The 20,144-nt window shown below is 48.6% G+C and overlaps 1 protein-coding gene across 1 annotated transcript in view; it reads right to left on the bottom strand.

Annotated features, from left to right (window-relative positions):
* Nucleotides 1–20,144, bottom strand: part of CROCC2 (ciliary rootlet coiled-coil, rootletin family member 2) — a 146,194-nt gene that overhangs the window by 56,046 nt on the left and 70,004 nt on the right. The window contains exons 22-23 of the mRNA XM_065411392.1: nucleotides 8,898–9,077; nucleotides 7,529–7,663 (exon numbers count right to left, since the gene is read on the bottom strand). Of these exons, the coding sequence (XP_065267464.1) occupies nucleotides 7,529–7,663; nucleotides 8,898–9,077 (315 nt within the window). The remainder of the gene's footprint in view (nucleotides 1–7,528; nucleotides 7,664–8,897; nucleotides 9,078–20,144) is intronic.

Here is a 20,144-nt window from a genome sequence, read left to right as displayed (position 1 = left end):
CCTAGCAAAGGGGCGGCAGCCCATAGCGTTTAGCCAGGAAGGGTGTAAAGGGCATCGTCAGCTGTTTCCATATGTTCTCTTTTTCCCTTTCCATTGTGCTGGATGCCCATTTTGATTCTTTACTGTGTCTCATGATCTGCCCAGGATTTTTTCTCTCCTGCATTTCTAATGGAGCTAAAATTCGTAGAATCATAAAATGCAGAGATGGAAGACGACCTATTAGATCATCCACCCCAGGCCCCTGCCAATGCAGAACTGCTCCCTGCAGAACATTCCCAAGTGACTTGTCTAGACCAAGTATGAGCAGCTCCAGCGAAGGGGCTTCCAACACTTCCCTGAGAAAATTATTCCATGGTTTAATTGCCCTTATTGTTAGGAAATTTTTCCCGATGTCTAGCCTAAATTTTTGTTTGTGAAGTTTGATCCCATTATTTTGTCACTCCTCCCTCTCTGTCATGTTCCCATCCTTTAATACTGCACAGTTCTCCTTGCACCCCTTCGGGGTCTTGCATTGTACTATACAAAGATTTCATTCTTGTCGCCTTTTCCCAGACATAGGTCAGTCTCTCCGAACCTGCAATCACTTTTGTTGCCTCTCTCTGAATTGACTCCCGTTTGCCACTATCTTCCTTGAAATGGGGCATCCAAAACTGCTACACGCAGAATTCCAAAGGTGCTTGAATTAACCCGTTACCTCTCTGGGTTGGGACGTTATGGGCCAGATTCCCAGCCGGTGTAAATTAACATAGCACCACTGACTTCCATGGAGTTATGCTGATTTGCACCAGCTGAAGATATAGCCTGTGGGGATACAGCCTATGGGCCCCCAGGAAATGACTGTCAAAACTCTAATCAACTCCAACAGGAGGAGCCTCAGACTTTCACCCAGCATGGTCAGTTTCTGCCCCCAGAACATGCTGTAGGGGGATAAAAAGGCTGCTATCCACTGTCACGCCTCAGCATCTCCTCCCTGCTTTGTAGATTTATGCTTTCCCCCTGCCCCCAAAAGGTCCTAGACCCTGATCCTGCAAAACTCAAGTGCTTAACTTTACTCATATGAGCAATGCTACTGAACTCAGCAGGGTTCCTCAGCTGTGCGAGCGCTTGGGAGCTTGGAGCCCAATTAGATTTTTTTCCAAGTTAAAGCTGGTTAATCCTTGCCCATTTCTCTCCTCTCTCTGCGTCCATGTATATTTTCTCTGCAGCCTCCTGGATGTTTGCATTGGTTTTATATTATCCAGGCTGCAGTGGGGATTCCTAGGATATCTGCATGAAAACACCTTCATTTGTGTGGTATCCCACCAGCAGCATTTATACGGCTACAGCGGATTTACTCATAAAGCATACACAGAGCATCCCCTGGCATTTCCTAGGGCTCCTCACAAACTAGGGCTTTCTGCTCTGGATGCAAGAAATAGCCTGTATTGAGATACTCCGCCTTAGGAGGGGCTTTAAAGGGATGCGCTCACCCTACCCATTTCTGTCTACATTACTGTATACCTAGTATTGCTACAAGCAACCCCAAAGCCACCCAAAGCCAAGAGCATTTGACCACTCGCTCACTTGCACTGTTTCTCCTGTGTACTAAAGGGAGGCCCCAATTCTGCCAGCTAGTCCTCCCAAACGGCCCCTTGTCCACAGGGCACCATATTGACATCAGGCCTGTGGGGAACCGTACTCTAGTCAGCGTGGCTTTGGGTGGCCATGCACTTGGCAGGATCAGGGCTAGTGTCAGTGGTTTCCCTGAGATCTGTGTGGGTCTCTCACACAGCAACAGGGGAGACAAAACCGCACTTGAGCCGAGGACAGCACAAACCTGTCAGGGGATTTCATGGGCAGGGGCAGCACCTGAAACTACACTGAACTCATTTTTTGGAAACTGACTAGTTTACAAACTGTCTCTTTAAAACCCAGCATTTTATTGCAATCCTCTGACATGGGGCGGGGGTGGGGGGGGAAGGACACACAACTCATCAGCTCTCTACAGACCTGGTTCTGATCGCAGTTTTCCAGGTGTAAATCAGGGACAGCTCCAGCAAAGTCAAAGGAGTTCAGTCAAGTGAGTGACCAGAGCTGGGCCCGACATCTGCCAGTCTGGGGGCATTCCACCAACAATAACGGTGACAAGTAAGCAAGGATGAAAGATCTGGGGGGCTACCAAGAAAGGGACGGATCCTCAGCTGGTGTAAATGGTACAGACCAGTGGACATCAATGGAGCTTTGCTGATTCACACCAGCTGGGCGTGCGGCCCATTGACTTCCACAGAGCTATGCCAATTTACATCATCTGGGGCTCTGGCTCATTAACTTTCATGGTGCTATGCCAATTTACACCAGCTGGGGATCTGGCCTCATGTTTCATTGAGGGACTCTTAAGTGCTCCCAATGGGCCCATTATTCCACTCCCTGCTCTGCTGCTCTGTCACATGCAGCCTGGCCAGCAAAATTCTTTATAACTCTGAGAGATGGGTGGAGAAAAAGCAAACCAAAGCCTCGAGCTGCAGGCAAAGATGCAGATGGGGCACGTGGCATCTGGGACTGAACAGGATTCCACTTCCCTTCTGTGTTTTGAAGGGCTTGTCTGCGAACTAGAGAGGCATAAACTTTAGAGCACTCTAACTGCCCCCTGGAGACCCTGCTAGTGTGCTCTAAGTAGTACCTAGTGCGTGTACCATAGCTCTGTTTGAAGCAGGACTGCATCGGCACAAACTAGCTGCCTTTTAAAACTTGTCAGCAGAGTCTACACAGGGCAGTTAGAGCACTACACACTAGAGCACTCTACAATTCACACCCCTGTAGTTCACACTGCGGTGCTGGGTAGATAAGTCCTTAAGGCTACACTGGCCCATGAGTTGCCATCTGAGCAGAGAACTCATCTGGGCTGGAGGGGTGGGGAAGCTCCAGGAAATGAGAGACTCTTAGGCAAGGTCTTTTTTTCTGGTGCCAGAAGCTCTTTTACTGGGTTGCAGGCTACATATGATTTCTCCAAGGAATGTCAATTTCAGAGCCATGCATAGAGCAGGATGAAGAAATACAAGGCGGCTTCCAGCACTTCATTGCAACACACGGGCTCCCTGGAGATGCCTCTGTGGCTTAGACTCACTCTCTGCCCTGCCCATTCTCTCTTTGGTAGAGCCCCCTCCTTACACGACTGTGAGGCACTGCCCACAGCATACAAACAGGAGAGAACTTATATAATCAAACCATCTTTGCCTTAACCCCTTGGCTGCTGAGTCCAGCAGCAACAAGAGCACACCAATTAATGAATTATGTGTGGTACATCCTCAGCAGTGTATTCTCCGTGTAAATCCATGGCAATGCCAGGGAAGTCATTCTGGAGGGAGCCAATGACAGAGCACTGTGGGTGTCAGAAGAGGAACCATCCAAGATGACCTTGCAGGAGTGTTTGGTAGGTGAGCAGGGCCTTTCTAGCCAGAGGAGAGCATGATTAGCTGTGTCTAGAGGAGCGCACAGCTAGGCTAAAAGGCTGTGCAGCTTGGCCAGGGAGAGGCTGTTGGTGACCTGACTAAGGGCAGTTTGAGAAGAAGAGGGGCAGGCAGCCAAACTGCAGGAGGTGTAAATGGGGGAAGTTGAGGCAGTGGGAGTATAGCATGTGCTTGAGAAGTATGGAGGAGGGTTGGCAGCTAGAGAGGAAGGTAGGGTCAAGGAACTATCTCGGAGGACAGGGAGACAGCAGATTGGTTGGAGGCAGAGCGCAGGAGCCAGGTAACCGGCAATATCTGAGGACAAGGAAGAGGGATGGACTAAGGTGCGTTCAAGGGAGGTCAAGAGTGCAGCGGGATTTGGGCTGAGATATGGGCTAGAGCAGTGGTTCTCAACCAGGGGTACACAGAGGTCTTCCCAGGGGTACATCAACTGATCTAGATGTTTGCCTAGTTTTACAACAGGCTACATAAAAAGCACTAGTGAAGTCAGTACAAACTAAAATTTCATACAATGACTTGTTTATACTGATCTATATACTATACATTGAAATGTAAGTACAAGATTTATATTCCAGTTGATTTATTTGATAATTATATGGTAAAAATGGGGCAGTAGCAATGTTTCAGTACTCATGTGCTGTGACACTTTTGTATGTTTATGTCTGATTTTGTAAGCAAGTAATTTTTAAGTGAGGTGGCACATGGGGAAACACAAAACAAATCAGTCTCCGGAAAGGGGTACAGTAGTCTGGAAAGGTTGAGAGCCACTGGGCTAAAGGATACCACACAGAACTGGGCTCAAAAGATCTGGCTTCTGATCCTGCCTCTGCCACTGACTTGCTGTGTGACCTAAGGGGTGTCACTTCCCCTCTCTGTCTGATGTGACGCTCAGAGAGGGAGAATGCTGTGGGAGAGCAGCCATGATGGGGGAGGGATAATTGTCCTTAGCACATCCATGGCACTTGATGTCTTCTAACCATAATCAAAGCCAATCAAGTAATTAAAGACCCAATTAAATCCTGCTTTGTGGCCTCATCACAAATCTTCAAAACGCCTGATGTTCCCGTGGATGAATGTTCCACAGCAGGCTTTGGCAGCCTTGATTTGTGGCCCAAGCCCAGCATAAATCTCTGTGTGTGAGAATGTGGGGTGCAGAGGAAAGGTGGCTGTACAGTGTATGGCATTACTATGGGTGTCACACACAGAGAAAGCTCTGCACATGCCTTTCCTTTCTTCCTGAGGATTTTCTCCCTTTCCCCCCCCTCCCCGCCCCATCTCCATCTTTTGTGCTCTCTCAATTTTGTCCTTTGCTTCTTTTCCTGCTCTCCCTCCATGTTGCCTCCTCCCCTACCTGCTCATCCATGGTTTCATCCCCATTCCTTGCCCTCCACCTCTGGCCCCTCTCTATTCTTTCCCTTCACTGCTCTGCCTGGATTATCCTCAGCCTCCACCCTGCTTCCCTCTATGAGCAAGCAATAAAGCAAAGCAAAACTGACCAGCTCTGTCCATTTCATCTTGTTTCCCGGATAGTCTTTAGAAGAACTCAGGAAGGTGAAACTGACTAGATCCTGTTTTGCTACTTCTCTCACATGTGATGGAAGGGAAGGCAGTAACGAGAGGTGTTTTGTGCCACCCTCTGGCCTGCACTCCTCGGTATGTTAATCCCTATGCTAGAGAAATCTGCTGCTAGAATGTATATTAGTGACTATTATTATTGTCTATATAATGCAATGTAACGTGTGTGCGCATTAATCTTTAGAGGTAGCTAAAAACACAGGTCCAGCAACAAAGGGTTTACAGTCTAGTTATTCACACAGTTGCACATCCCACATAGGGGTTAAAGATGAAAGTCCAATCCTTTCCCCATAGTAATCAAGGGAACTTTTTTTGTTGACTTCAATGAGAATACAACTGGGCCCAGGGAATCAAATGGAACATTTTCCAAGGGAACAAAGTCTCTCCCCTTTTGATCACACCACTACATCACAGCAGGTTATTTCCAATCCTCCCACTCAGTGATATTTGGGGGTAGGGGATTGTTTACAGTCATTGAGGAAAGTTATTCTTTGCATTTGATTTCCCTTTGGTTCCCAACCAATCTTTCCAATGTCAATGCTTTGCAGATGAGTTCTGGTTGGAGTTTTATATCCTTCTTGTACTGTTTGTTTGGTGTTAAGGGACTATTCTTTAACGTGCATGTTCTCCTTTGGAATGATCTATCTGGTGGCTGAGCCCCTGCTGATGTCATGCATAATTTTTCTGATTGTAAAACCAAACCACCCAACATTATGCTAGCTCACTGAAATCTCACAATGGAATTCTGCAAGCATAAGCAACGGTCAAGCACACAGTGGTGCCTATGTGCCTTAATTTTGGCCCGTAACAGGACTCTATGCAGAGTTATGTGTCTCTGATAACAACAAACTTCAGCCACGTAGTAGATTTAGACTGGCCAAGTCATCTAACTTGTAAGATCAGTCAAATTTTCAGTGCATGGAGGAGGCTGTAATAAATGAAGGGGGCGGGGGTAGCTCCCTTTTATGGACACCCAGCCAGCCAGTAGCTATAAAATCCCTCTTAGTAGCTGTTCTCTAATTGCTCTACCTGTAAAGGGTTAAAAAGTCTCACTGCGATGCATAGGTAAAAGGAAGTGAGTGGGCACCTGGCCAAAAGAGCCAATGGGAAGGCTAGAACTTTTTAAAATTGAACCAAGACTCCCCTTTTGTCTGTCTGTCTGTTGTTGTTCTCCCGGGGAGAGGCGGACAGGACAGCAGTTACGCTGTAAGAAGCTTGGGCCAGGTATGAAAAAATCATCAGTATCATACCTAGAAACTACTAATTTAAAACCCCAGATATGTAAGTAGATCAGGAAATGTCTAGGAAGATGTGATTAGGTTAATCCCTTTTATTTAATTATGGCTTGTGGATTCCTCTGTGCTAACCCCAGGTGCTTTTGTTTTGCTTGTAACCTTTAAGCTGGACCTCAAAAAAGCTACTCCTGATGCTTAATCCTTATAGTTGCTCTTTTAAAATTTAGCAATAGCCTGAGTTCCCAAATGTATTTTCTTTCTTTTTTTTATTAATAAAATTTACCTTTTTTTAGAACAAAATTGGATTTTTGTGTCTTAAGAGGTTTGTGCACATGTTGTTTAATTAACTGGTGGCAACAGCTAATTTCCTTTTTTTCCCCTCCTCTTTCTCAGCTCTTCCCAGGGTGGGGGTGGTGAAAGGGCTTGAGGGTACCCCTCAGGAAGGAATTCCCAAGTGCGCCTTCCTGGGCTCTCAAAGGGGTTCTGCATTTGGGTGGTGGCAGCATCTACCAATCCGAGGTCAGAGAGAAGCTGTAACCTTGGGAGTTTAATATAAGTCTGGAGTGGCCAGTATTAATTTTTAGAATCCTTGCGGGCCCCCACCTTCTGCACTCGTAGTGCCAGAGTGGGGAATTAGCCTTAACAGAGGCAGTGAAAGACTTCTCCCCCCGAAGAGGGTTTTTATTCTCATAGCAAGGCTCAGTCTAAATGAAGAAGTTGTGGCAGTCTAGTGTGTATTGATGTAAATGGACCAATGTAGCTGCACTGACTGTGTGTCCACACTGTGCACATGCCCCAGGTTAAAGCTACTTCCCCTTTGAAGCTTCACATCCACATTTTACAGTGCTGTACTGCCAGAAGCGTATTGCACTGCAGGTAGGTATCCCAGGCACCAACTGCTGTTTCTAGGCACTATGCATTCTGGGTACTTTTCACAGCAGATTAGGGGATACCAGTCAGTGTGCAGAGGAACTGTCCGACTATGGATTCAACTCCTATCATCCCTCCTGTTGTATCCCAGAATTCATCTGGAGCTTGCTGGCCCAGGCCATTTTCAAACAATTGGCTAGCAACATGGAGGATAAACAGGCAATCCTGTCCATTACTGATACTCATCAGCTTCAATGGGATCACTCACATGCCTGGAATTCGACATGTGCTTAAGCACCTTCCTGCTGCAGGGCTGGCCACAGCAGAACTCCAGCCTGCAGGATCCTGCAGGGCACATGACTGTTTGGGCCACACAGTGTCTAGAGAAGGATCTGAGCTCACCTTATCCTGCTCCTGGCGGTTCAGAGCCTCCAGCTTCACCCGGTCGATCTCCATTCTGGCGTTCATAAGCTCCCGCTGGGCCTCGCTGAGCTTCTCTGACAGCAGACTCTTCTCCGTTTCCTTCAGGGACAGTGCCTGGCAGGGTGCAACAGACAGGAGCCATCATTCAAGAATGGCACACATGGAAGGACAAGTGCAGGGACTCAGCATGTTGGGACGGAAGAACCTTCTCCACAGGTACCCCCTGCTAGGGCTGCAGTGGCTGCACGCTTCCTTGCAGCTAGCACTGTTATGCCATTCAATAGAGAGCCTCCTGCTGGCCCAAGCTGGGCCTGTAGTAGCTGTGGGGTTACCCACACCCAGCACTCTATATCACTCCCCACAGCGCCTCCCGTTGGCACAGGCTGGGCCTGAAGTAGACTCACTGACACATAGACTTTAAGGTCAGAAGGGTCTATCATGATCATCTAGTCTGACCTTCTGCACATCGCAGGCCACGGAACCTCACCCACCCACTCCTGTAACAGACCCCGAACCTCTGGCTGAGTTACTGAAGTCCTCAAATCACGATTTAAAGACTTCATGTTACAGAGAATCCACCATTTACACTAGTTTAAACCTGCAAGTCACCCTGCCCCATGCTGCACAGGAAGGCGAACCCCCCCCAGGGTCTCTGCCAATCTGAGCCGGGGAAAAATTCCTTCTCAATCCCAAATATAGCAATCAATTAGACCCTGAGTATTTCAACAAGACCCACCAGCCAGACACCTGGGAAAGAATTCTCTGTAGTAACTCAAAGTCCTTCCCATCTAGTGTCCCATCTCCGGCCATTGGAGATATTTGCTGCTAGCAGTTGCAGATTGGCTACATGCCATTGTAGGCAACCTCAACATAACATCCCCACCATAAACTTATCAAGCTCAGGCTTGAAGCCAGTTAGATTTTTTGCCCCCACTGCTCCCCTTGGAAGGCTGTTCCAGAACTTCACTCTTCTGATGGTTAGAAACCTTCGCATATTTCAAGCCTAAACTTGTTGATGGCCAGTTTATAGCCATTTGTTCTTGTGTCTGCATTGGCGCTTAACTTAAATAACTCCTCTCCCTCCCTGGTGTTTATCCCTCTGATGTATTTATAGAGCGCAATCATATCTCCCTTCAGCCTTCATTTGGTTAGGCTAAACAAGCCAAGCTCCTTAAGTCTCCTTTTGTAAGGTATGTTCTCCATTCCTCTGAGTTCCCCAGAGCCCTTCTCTGGGTTCCCCACAGCCAGCACGCTATACCACTCCCCCAGCGCCTTCCACTGGGAGAGGCCGGGACTGGAGCTTTCCTGCAGCCAGTGCTCCTCCAGGACCATTGCTCTCCCTGCTTACCTTCTGCTTGTCATTCTCCAACAGGAGGAGGCTTTCATCCCGCTCCTGCTGCAAACTCAGTACTTCCTCAGCCAGCTCCTCTTTCTCAGCCTCACATTTGGACAGCAGCTCCTCCTTCTCCTGGTGCAGCCGGTGCACAGCCTCTTCCTTCTCCTCCCTCAGTGCCAGATACAGACTCTCCTGACATCAAGCAAGAGCAGAGCAGGCCGTTAGGACAGGTCTGGATGGGGATAGACCTTCCTGAGCAGTTACAGCCCTCACCCTGCTGCAGTGCAGAGCCATGTGGCACTCCATACAGGGCTTGCCTGACAGAGGTCAGGGAGAGCGTTAATGCTGTAATGGCCCAGCTACTGTACAGGTCATGCTTCCAGTCAGCACGGAGGAGAACACTTAGGACAAAGAATACACAATGTAGCTAGGTTCCCAGGACTGCCTGTGATCTGTAGTCTTCACCATATTACTATGGTGGAGGAGAGGAAGGTGATCAGGAACAGTCAACATGGATTCACCAAGGGCAAGTCATGCCTGACCAACCTGATTGCCTTCTATGATGAGATAATTGGCTCTGTGGATATGGGGAAAGCGGTGGATGTGATATATCTTGACTTTAGCAAAGCTTTTGATACGGTCTCCCATAGTATTCTTGCCAGCAAGTTAAAGAAGTATGGATTAGATGAATAGACTATAAGGTGGATAGAAAGCTGGCTAGATTGTCGGGCTCAACAGGTAATGATCAATGGCTCGATGTCTAGTTGGCAGCCGGTATCAAGTGGAGTACTCCAGGGGTCGGTCCTGGTGCTGGTTTTGTTCAACATCTTTATTAATGATCTGGATGATGGGATGAATTGCACCCTCAGCAAGTTCACAGATGACACTAAACTGGAGGAAGAGGTAGATACGCTGGAGGGTAGGGATAGAGTCCAGAGTGACCTAGACAAATTGGAGGATTGGGCCAAAAGAAATCTGATGAGGTTCAACAAGGACGAGTGCAGAGTCCTGCACTTAGGAAGGAAGAATCCCATGCACCGCTACAGGCTGGGGACCGACTGGCTAAGCAGCAGTGCTGCAGAAAAGGACCTGGGGATTACAGTGGATGAGAAGCTGGATATGAGTCAGCAGTGTGCCCTTGTTGCCAAGAAGGCCAACGACATATTGGGCTGTATTAGTAGGAGCATTGCCAGCAGATCGAGGGAAGTGATTATTCCCCTCTATTCGGCACTGGTGAGGCCACACCTGGAGTATTGTGTCCAGTTTTGGTCCCCCCACTACAGAAGGGATGTGGACAAATTGGAGAGTCCAGCAGAGGGCAACAAAAATGATTAGGCGTCTGGGGCACATGACTTACGAGGAGATGCTGAGGGAACTGGGCTTATTTAGTTTGCAGAAGAGAAGAGTGAAAGGGGATTTGATGGCAGCCTTCAACTACCTGAAGGGGGGTTCCAGAGAGGATGGAGCTAGGCTGTTCTCAGTGGTGGAAGATGACAAAACAAGAAGCAATGGTCTCAAGTTGCAGTGGGGGAGGTCTAGGTTGGATATTAGGAAACACTATTTCACTGGGAGGGTGGTGAAGCATTGGAATGGTTACCTAGGGAGGTGGTGAAATCTCCATCCTTAGAGATTTTTAAGGCCTGGTTTGACAAAGCCCTGGCTGGGATGATTTAGTTGGTGTTGGTCCTGCTTTGAGCAGGGGATTGGACTAGATGATCTCCTGAGGTCTCTTCCACCCCTAATATTCTATGATTCTATGTGCTACTTGCTTACTATAGTGCCACTATTAGGGGCAGGACAGTTTGGATGTATAACCAACTGTAGGGCAATCAAGATTGGATCCACAGCCCATTGAAGTCAATGGAAGACTTTGCATCGAGCTCAGTGGGCGTTGGATCAGAGACCACTGTTCAACAGTGGCAGCACAAGTTCACTGCACCCATTGATGTGGTCCAGTTTACTTGCAGCAGATCTTGTTTCCACTGCAAAGTTTGTCCTCTCACACCCAGTGGTGTTAATCAGGAACTACTCCTACTGAGTCAATGGAGATACAGCAGCATAAATTGGGTGTCTGTGAGAGGAGCACAAGACCTGGTGTCCTGCCATGCCACATTCTGCTGAAAAGTCTCGCACAAAAGATCTCAGGAGGATGGCAGTCGGACTGGGTCATCAGAAACTGCAGTGTGTCCCTTCTGGCAGCTCAATACTGCTCAGCACAATTCCCTTCTCACTGCCTTGTCCACAAAGTTACAGATTTGCAGGCCAGAAGGCAGAGTTGTGATGCAGGTCTGACCCTACACAGCCCAAGCCAGAGGGCCTCCCACAGGCATTCCTGCATCAAGCCCAGCCCCTGTGTTGAGCTAGAGCAGGGGTCAGCAACCTTTCAGAAGTGGTGTGCCGAGTCTTCATTTATTCACTCTGATTTAAGGTTTCGCGTGCCAGTAATACATTTTAACATTTTTAGAAGATCTCTTTCTATAAGTCTATAATATATAACTAAACTATTGTTGTATGTAAAGTAAATAAGGTTTTTAAAATGTTTAAGAAGCTTCATTTAAAATTAAATTAAAATGGAGAGCCCCCCGGACCGGTGGCCAGGACCCAGGCAGTGTGAGTGCCACTGAAAATCAGCTTGCGTGCCGCCTTCGGCACGTGTGCCATAGGTTGCCTACCCCTGAGCTAGAGAGTCCCTTTCCAAATGACACCCATCCTCCCTGAAAGACTCCAAGGGCCACACAGGCCACTATGTCCTGCATAAGGTGCCCCATAGTACATTACCGAGGGGTCACCGTGCCCTGGATAAAGCCCCATGGTACATTACTCAAGGGTCACCATGCCCCAGGTAAGGTGCACCATGGTATGTTACCCAGGGGTCACTGTGCCCTGCGTAAGGTGCCCCAAAGTACGTTACCCAGGGATCACCAGACCCCGGGTAAGGCACCCTGTGATAAATGAAAAGGGAAGGGGTTAGCTCCCTTTTATGGACACCCAGCCAGCCAGTAGCTATAAAATCCCTCTTAGAAGCTGTTCTCTAATTGCTCTACCTGTAAAGGATTAAAAAGTCTCACTGCTATGCATAGGTACAAGGAAGTGAGTGGGCACCTGGCCAAAAGAGCCAATGGGAAGGCTAGAACTTTTAAAAATTGAAACAAAGATTCCCCTTTGATCTGTCTGTTTTTTCTCCCGGGGAGAAGCGAACAGGGCAACAACTATGCCGTAAGAAGCTTGGGGCCTGGTATGAAAAATCCCCGATATCATACCTAGAAACTACTCATTTGAAACCCCAAATATGTAAGTAGATCAGGAAATGTCTAGGAAGACGTGATTAGGTTTCTCTCTTTATTTCTTTATGGCTTATGGACTCCTCTGTGCTAACCCCAGGTGCTTTTGTTTTGCTTATAACCTTTAAGCTGGACTTCAAGAAAACTATTCTTGGTGCTTAATCCTTGTAGTTACTCTTTTGAAATCTAGCAAATGCCTGAGTTTCCAAATGTATTTTCTTTCTTTTTTTTTAAATAAAATTTACCTTTTTTTAAGAACAAGATTGATTTTCTGTGTCCTAAGAGGTTGTGCACGTGTTTTTTAGTTAGCTGGTGAAAACAGCTGATTCTCCACACCCCCCCCCCCTTTCTCAGCTCTTCCCCGGAGGGGGGTGAAAGGGCTTAAGGGTATCTCATAGGAAGGAATTCCCAAGTGTGCCTTCCTGGGCTCTCAAAGGGGTTCTGCACTTGGTTGGTGGCAGCATCTACCAAACCGAGGTCAGAAAAAAGCTGTAACCTTGGGAGTTTAATATAAGCCTGGAGTGGCCAGTATTAATTTTTAAGAATCCTTGCGGGCCCCCACCTTCTGCACTCAAAGTGCCAGAGTGTGGAATTAGCCTTGACATGGTGGCAGAGCGGTGGGATCATTTTGAACCAGAAGCACAGACCTCAGGATTTTAAAAGGACACATTTTTCCTTTTGGTAGCCTGCAAAGCCAGGGAGTTTGTTTGTTTGTTTCTTTCTTTCCTTTCCTTTCCTTTCCTGCCTGAGGGGGAACAGGCACGCAAAGGGTTCATCCTGCAAAGCCAGGGAGTCCAATGAGCAGTTTATTTTTTTTTCTAGCTTCGTGGCAACGAAATAGCTAGGCTAGATTAGAGCAGCCTTGTGCATGAGGTTGTGGTCGGGCACTGAAAACCTAGAACAACCAGTCTTCCCAAAGCAGCACGCCACGGAGAAGACAGACTCAGGTCAAGCCCAGACATCCAGCTCCATGACAGAAATGCAGGGAGGGAATGGGGGACCGGAAATTTCCCTGGAGGGAGGGAATGGATAGCTCTCCTCAACCCGAGATCCAGGTGCCAAGATGGAGGGATGCCCTTAACCCAGACCAAGTTCTAACTGTGGAAGACAGGAATTTCTTCCTACAGATGAAGTGCTTGGAGGTGCAAGCAGAGGAGAAGACCTTGGAAGCAGAGGAGAAGCGCTTGGAGGCGGAGGAGAGGAGAGAGATGTAGCGCTTGGAGGCGGAAACAGAGGTGAAGCGCTTGGAGGCGGAGGAGAGGAGAGAGGCAAAGTGCTTGGAGGCAGAAGCAAAGGGGAAATGCTTGGAGGTGGAGGAGAGAGGCAAAGCGCTTGGAGGCAGAAATGGAGCGAAAGCGCTTAGAGCTGGAAAGGGCTAAGCAGGTCAGCCAGGTAGCCCTAACAGTCCTCCTCCAGGTACCACTCCCCATTCCAAGAAATTCCCCACATACAAGGTAGGCGATGATACAGAGGCCTTCTTAGAAAATTTTGAAAGGGCCTGCCTTGGGTACAACATCCCTCCAGACCAAAATATGGTGGAGCTGAGGCCACAACTCAGTGGACCCTTAGCAGAGGTGGCAGCTGAAATGCCTAAAGAACACATGAACGAGTACAAACTTTTTAAACAAAAGGACAGAATTAGGATGGGGCTTACACCTGAGCATGCCCGTCAGTGGTTCAGAGCCCTAAGGTGAAAACCAGACGTGGCATTTTCCCGACATGCCTACCACATTGGAAAATATTCGGATGCCTGAATATCAGGAGCAAATGTTAAGTCTCTGGAAGATCTGTCTCTCCTAATACAAATGGAGCAGTTCTTAGAGGGGCAACCCGAGACAACACCATCAGAGTCAGCCCAAGGCCCCACCTTGCAAGGAGGACCCCTCCCCACAGACAGGGAGACCCCAGATGCCCTCTCGTCCCACCACCCTACTCTCCAACCACCCACCTCACCCCAGCCCACAGTCAGCTGGGCGATGCTTTAAATGTAATGAGCTAGGATATGTGAAGGCCAACTGCCCCAAGAGCACCAGTCGACTGCAACTCATCAGCCCAGGTCCCACCAAGAGCCTTCAGACCCAGATGCCTCGCAAATACCCCCAGAGCGAAGGGAAACTGTGAGTGTGGGCGGGAGGAAGATTACTGTATGGAGAGACACTGGAGCACAGGTGTCAGCTATCCACCAATCCCAGGTGGACCCCAAATTCATCGAACCAGAGGCCCAAGTGATGGTGCAACCCTTTAAGGCCAACTCTTTTAACTTGTCTACAGCCAAGTTGCCTGTCCAGTACAAGGGCTGGTCAGGAATATGGACTTTTGAAGTCTATGACAATTATCCCATTCCCATGCTGCTGGGAGAAGACTTAGCCAACCATCTGAGGCTAGAAAAAAGGCTGGGGATGGTCACCCACAGCCAGGCTAAACAGACCTCCACACCTAATTCCATTCCTGAGCCTCCTATAAGGACTCAGTCTGTGTCCCCTGATACCACTGGCCTGGGGACCCAGCCAGAGGTGGTGGAACCAGACCAAAGTCTACGGCAGCGGTTGTAGATCCAGTTCCTGGGAATCAGCCAGAACCAGCCCAAGGATTGGAACTGGTGGAGCAGTCAGCACCCCACCAGAGTCAGGGGAGCCAGCACCAAGGACCACCACAGAGCCTGCACCTGCAGCAGTAGCTAAACCGGCACAAGAAGCTCAACTGGAGCATGAAATACAACTTAGTACACCAGCGGAGAGCGGTTCACAATCGACGATGACACCCCCATCACCTGCATCGCTTCCAGTGGGACCAAGCCCAAGTCCACAACCCAGGGAGGAACTAATGTCTCCAGCATCAAGGGAGCAGTTCCAGGCAGAGAAGGAAGCGGATGAAAGCCTCAAAGGAGCTAGGACAGTGGCATGGAACGTCCCACCACCTCTCAGCTCTTCTAATAGGTCCAGGTTTGTTGTAGGGGGAGGACTCTTATACAAGGAAACCCTTTCTGGTGGGCAGGAGGAGGACAGGCATCCTCAGAGACAGTTAGTAGTTCCAACTAAGCATAGGGAAAAGCTTTGGAGGGTACATTACCCAGGGGTCGCTGTGCCCTGGGTAAAGCGCCCCATGGTACGTTACCCAGGGGAACGTGTGCACTGAGTAAGGTGCTCAATGGTATGTTACCCAGGGGTCACCGTGCCCCGGGTAAGGCGCCCCATGGTACGTTACCCAGGGGAACGTGTGCACTGAGTAAGGTGCTCAATGGTACATTACCCAGGGGGCACCATACCCTGGGTAAGGTGCCCGAAGGTATGTTATGTAGGGGTCGCTCTGCCCTGGGAAAGGCACCCCATGGGACATTACCCAGAGGTCGCCGTGCCCCGGGTAAGGCGCCAGATGGTAAGTTACTCAGGGGTCACTGTGCACTGGGTAAGGCACCCCATGGTATGTTAATCAGAGGTGACTGTGTCCAGGCGCCCTACGCTACGTTACCCAGAGGTCACCGTGCCGCGGGTATGGCGCCCCATGGTACATTATCTAGGGGTCAACATGCCGCAGGTAAGGCGCCCCATGGTACATTACCCAGGGGTTGCTGTACACTGCGTAAGGTGCCCCATAGTACATTACCAAGGGGTCACCCGGTGCTGGGACAGGCGCCCCATGGTACGTTACCCAGGGGTTGGCATGCCCCGGGTAAGGCACCCCATGGTATGTTATTCAGGGGTCACTGTACTCCGGGTAAGGCGCCCCATTGTACGTTACTCCCGGCTCACCATGCCCCTCGTAAGGGGCTCCATGGTACATTACCCCGGGGGCACCATGCCCTGGTGTCATAAACATACAGCTAAGGGTAGCATAAAATCCCTCCTTTACCTGTAAGGGGTTAAGAAGCTCAAATAACCTGGTTGGCACCTGACCCAAAGGACCAATAAGGGAAGAAGATACTTTCAAATCTGGGGATGGGGGAGGTTTTGTTTGTGCTCTCTTTGTTGTTCTCTCCGGGAGAGAGAGAGACCAGGGCAGGAAAAACACATCTCCTAAAACCCTACCTGAAATAAGCATCTAAGATTAAAAATTGTAAGTAATAGCAAGGAAATGCATTAGATTATCTTTTGTTTTAGCTTGTGAATTTTCCCTAGGCTAAGAGGGAGGTTTATTCCTGTTTTTTGTAACTTTGAAGTTTTGCCTAGAGGGGAATCCTCTGTGTTTTAAATCTTATTACCCTGTAAAATTACCTTCCATCCTGATTTTACAGAGGTGCTTCTTTTACTTTTTTTTTTATAATAAAGTTCTGCTTTTAAGAACCTGATTGGTTTTTAGTGTCCTAAAACCCCAAGGGTCTGGTCTGTGCTCATCTTGTTTACCTATTTGGCTGGTATATTATTCTCAAGCCTCCCCAGGAAAGGGGGTGAATGGGCTTGGGGGGATATTTTGGGGAAACAGGAACTCCAAGTGGTCCTTTTCCTGAAACTTTGTCTAACTCACTTGGTGGTGGCAGCGATACCGTCCAAGGACAAGGAAGAATTTGTGCCTTGGGGAAGTTTTTAACCTAAGCTGGTAGAAATAAGCTTAGGGGGTCTTTCATGCGGGTCCCCACATCTGTACCCCGGAGTTCAGAGTGGGGAGGGAACCCTGACACCTGGGTAAGGCACCCCATGGTATGTTACCCAGGAGACACTGTGCCCTGGGTAAGGAGGCCTATGGTACTTTACCAAGGGGTCATCGTGCCCTGGGTAGGGTGCCCCATTGTATGTTACCCAGGGGTCACCATACCCCTGGTAAGGCACCCCATGGTAAGTTACCCAGAGGTCACCGTGTCCCGGGTGAGGCACCCTGTCATAAATATAGAGATAAGGGTAGCATAAAATCCCTCCTGGGCAGCTGTCCTAAATCGCTTTACCTGTAAGGGGTTAAGAAGCTCAAATAACCTAGTTGGCACCTGACCAGAAGGACCAATGAGGAAAGAAGATACTTTCAAATCTGGGGGACGGGAGGGAGGTTTTGTTTGTGGCTCTCTTTGTTTTGTTCCCTCTCCGGATGGAGAGAGAGACCAGACAGGCACAGCATCTCCTGAAAACATACCTGAAATGATCCATCTAAAATTACAAAAATTGTAAGTAAGGCAAGGAAATGCGTTAGGTTATCTTTTGTTTTGGCTTGTGAATTTCCCTATGCTAAAGAGGTAGTTTCATTCCTGTTTTGTAACTGTGAAGCTGAGCCAGAGGTAAATCCTCTGTGTTTTAAATCTTTTTATTTACCCTGTAAATACCCCAGGAAAGGGGGTGAAGGGGCTTGGGGGGATATTTTGGGGGGGATAGGGATTCCAAGTGACCCGCCCCTGAATTTTTGTGTAAATCACTTGGTGATGGCAGCAATACCGTCCAAGGACAAGGAAAGAAATTTGTGCCTTGGGGAAGTTTTTAACCTAAGCTGGTAAAATATAAGCTAAGGGGTCTTTCATGCCAGTCCCCACATCTGTACCCCAGAGTTCAGAATGTGTGTGGGGGAACCGTGACATGGTGTGGGATCATTTTAAACCAGAAGCACAGACCTCAGGATTTTAAAAGGACACATTTTTCCTTTTGGCTGCTTGAAAAACAGGGAGTTTTTTTTTTAAAGGACTTTCTTTTTTTTTTAAAAAAATTTTTAAGCTAAGAGCAGCTGCAGTTTTTTTCTTTGCCTGAAGGTAGAGTACTTAAGCTACAGCAAGGGAATTCCCTTTTTTCCCCCCTAGCTCTCGGACTAGGCTACAGTCAGGGCAGGAAGATTAGCAAAAATGACTGAAAGTGAGGTTCAGAAAAAACTGGAATTAGTCAGATTGGAGGCAGAAGAGAAACAGAAGGAACATGAAAGACAAATGGAATTAAAGTGCTTGAAGTTGGAGGCAGAGGAGAGAAAAGAGGCAAAGCGCTTGGAGATGGAAATGCAGGTGAAGCACTTGGAGGTGGAAGAGAGAAAAGAGGCGAAGCGCTTGGAGACGGAGTTGAAGCTGAAGCAGTTAGAGCTGGAAAGGGCTAAGCTGGGTCTACCAAATAACCCTAACTGTCTTTCTCCAGGTACCGCTCCCCATTCCTAGAAATTCCCCACATACAAGGTAGGCGATGATACAGAGGCCTTCTTAGAAAATTTCAAAAGGGCCTGCCTTGGGTACAACACCCCTATAGACCTGTATATGGTGGAGCTGAGGCCGCAGCTCAGTGGACCCTTAGCAGAGGTGGCAGCTGAAATGCCTAAAGAACACATGAACAACTATGAACTTTTTTTTTAAAAAGGCAAGAATTAGAATGGGGCTAACACCTGAGCATGCCTGTCGGCGGTTCAGAGCCCTAAGGTGGAAACCAGATGTGGCATTTTCCTGACACGCCTACCACATTGTAAAAAATTGGGATGCCTGGATATCAGGAGCAAGTGTTAAATCTCTGGAAGATCTGTCTCTCCTAATGCAAATGGAGCAGTTCTTAGAGGGTGTTCCTGAGGAAACAGAAAGGTACATCCTAGATGGGAAGGCCAAAACTGTAATCAAGGCAGGGAAGATCGGAACCAAATGGGTGGAGGTGGCGGAAAAGAAGAAAGCTAGTAGCAGTTAGAGTGGATATCAGAAGGGGCAACCTGAGACAATACCCTACCACCGGGGGCAGCCCAAAGCCCCACCTACACCCCAAGGAAAACCCTAGACACCTTATCATCCCACCACACCATTCTCCAGCAACCCACCTCGCCCCAGTGACCAGTCAGCTGGGCGATGTTTTAAATGTAATGAGCTGGGGCATGTGAAGGCCAACTGCCCCAAGAACCCCAACAGATTGCAGTTCATTGCACCGGAATCACACCAAAGGTCCTCTGGCCCAGATGCCTCCCAGATACCCTCAGAGCGAAGGGAAACTGTGAGTGTGGGCGGGAAGAAGGTTATCACATGGAGGGACACTGGAGCCCAGGGGTCAGCTATCCACCAATCCTTAGTGGATCCCAAATTCATCAACCCAGAGGCCCAAGTGACGATTCAACCCTTCAAGTCAAACTCTTTGAACTTGCCTACAGCCAAGTTGCCTGTCCAGTACAAGGGCTTTTGTAAAAGTCCTGTAAAAGTCAGGAATGTGGACTTTTGCAGCCTATGACGATTATCCCATTCCCATGCTGCTGGGGGAAGACTTGGCCAACCATGTGAAGCTAGCCAAGAGGGTGGGAATGGTCACCTGCAGCCAGGCTATGCAAGCTTTCACACCTATCCCTGTTCCTAAGCCTTCTACAAGGGCCCCGTCTGTGTTACCAGAAACCCAGACTGAGGTGGTGGAACCCGACCCCCTGCCAACAACTGCAACAACAGTAGTGGATCCAGTCCCAGAGTCCCAACCAGAACCAGTCCCAGAACCGAAACTGGCAGAGCAACCAGCACCAGAACCATTTTGCCAGCACTGAAACCAGCACTTGCAACCCTGTCTGCAACTCCAATGCCAGAGGGCACCACCAAGCCTGCACTGACAACAGCAACTAAACCTGCACAAGAGGCTCAGCTGGAGCTTGAAATACAACCTAGTGCACCAGCAGAGAGCGGTTCACAGTCAATGGAAACAACCCCATCACCTACATTGCTTCTAGAGGGACCAAGCCCAAGTCCACAATCCAGTGAGGAACTGATGTCTCCAGCATCAAGGGAACAGTTCCAGGAAGAGCAGGAAGCAGATGAGAGGCTCAAGGGAGATTGGATGGCAACACGGAGCGACCCACCACCTCTCAGCTCTTCTAATAGGTCCAGGTTTCTTGTAGAAAGAGGACTTTTATACAAGGAAACTCTTTCTGGTGGGCACAAGGAGGACTGGCATCCTCAAAGACAGTTGGAAGTTCCAACTAGGTACCAGGTAAAACTCTTGAGCTTAGCCCATGATCACCCTAGTGGCCATGCTGGGGTGAACAGGACCAAAGACCATTTGGGGAGGTCATTCCACTGGAAGGGAATTGGTAAGGATGTTTCTACCTATGTCCAGTCTTGTGAGGTGTGCCAAAG

This window comes from Emys orbicularis, chromosome 9, assembly GCF_028017835.1.
Source record: "Emys orbicularis isolate rEmyOrb1 chromosome 9, rEmyOrb1.hap1, whole genome shotgun sequence".
NCBI lineage: Eukaryota > Metazoa > Chordata > Testudines > Emydidae > Emys > Emys orbicularis.
This window is presented reverse-complemented; position numbering and strand designations above follow the sequence as displayed.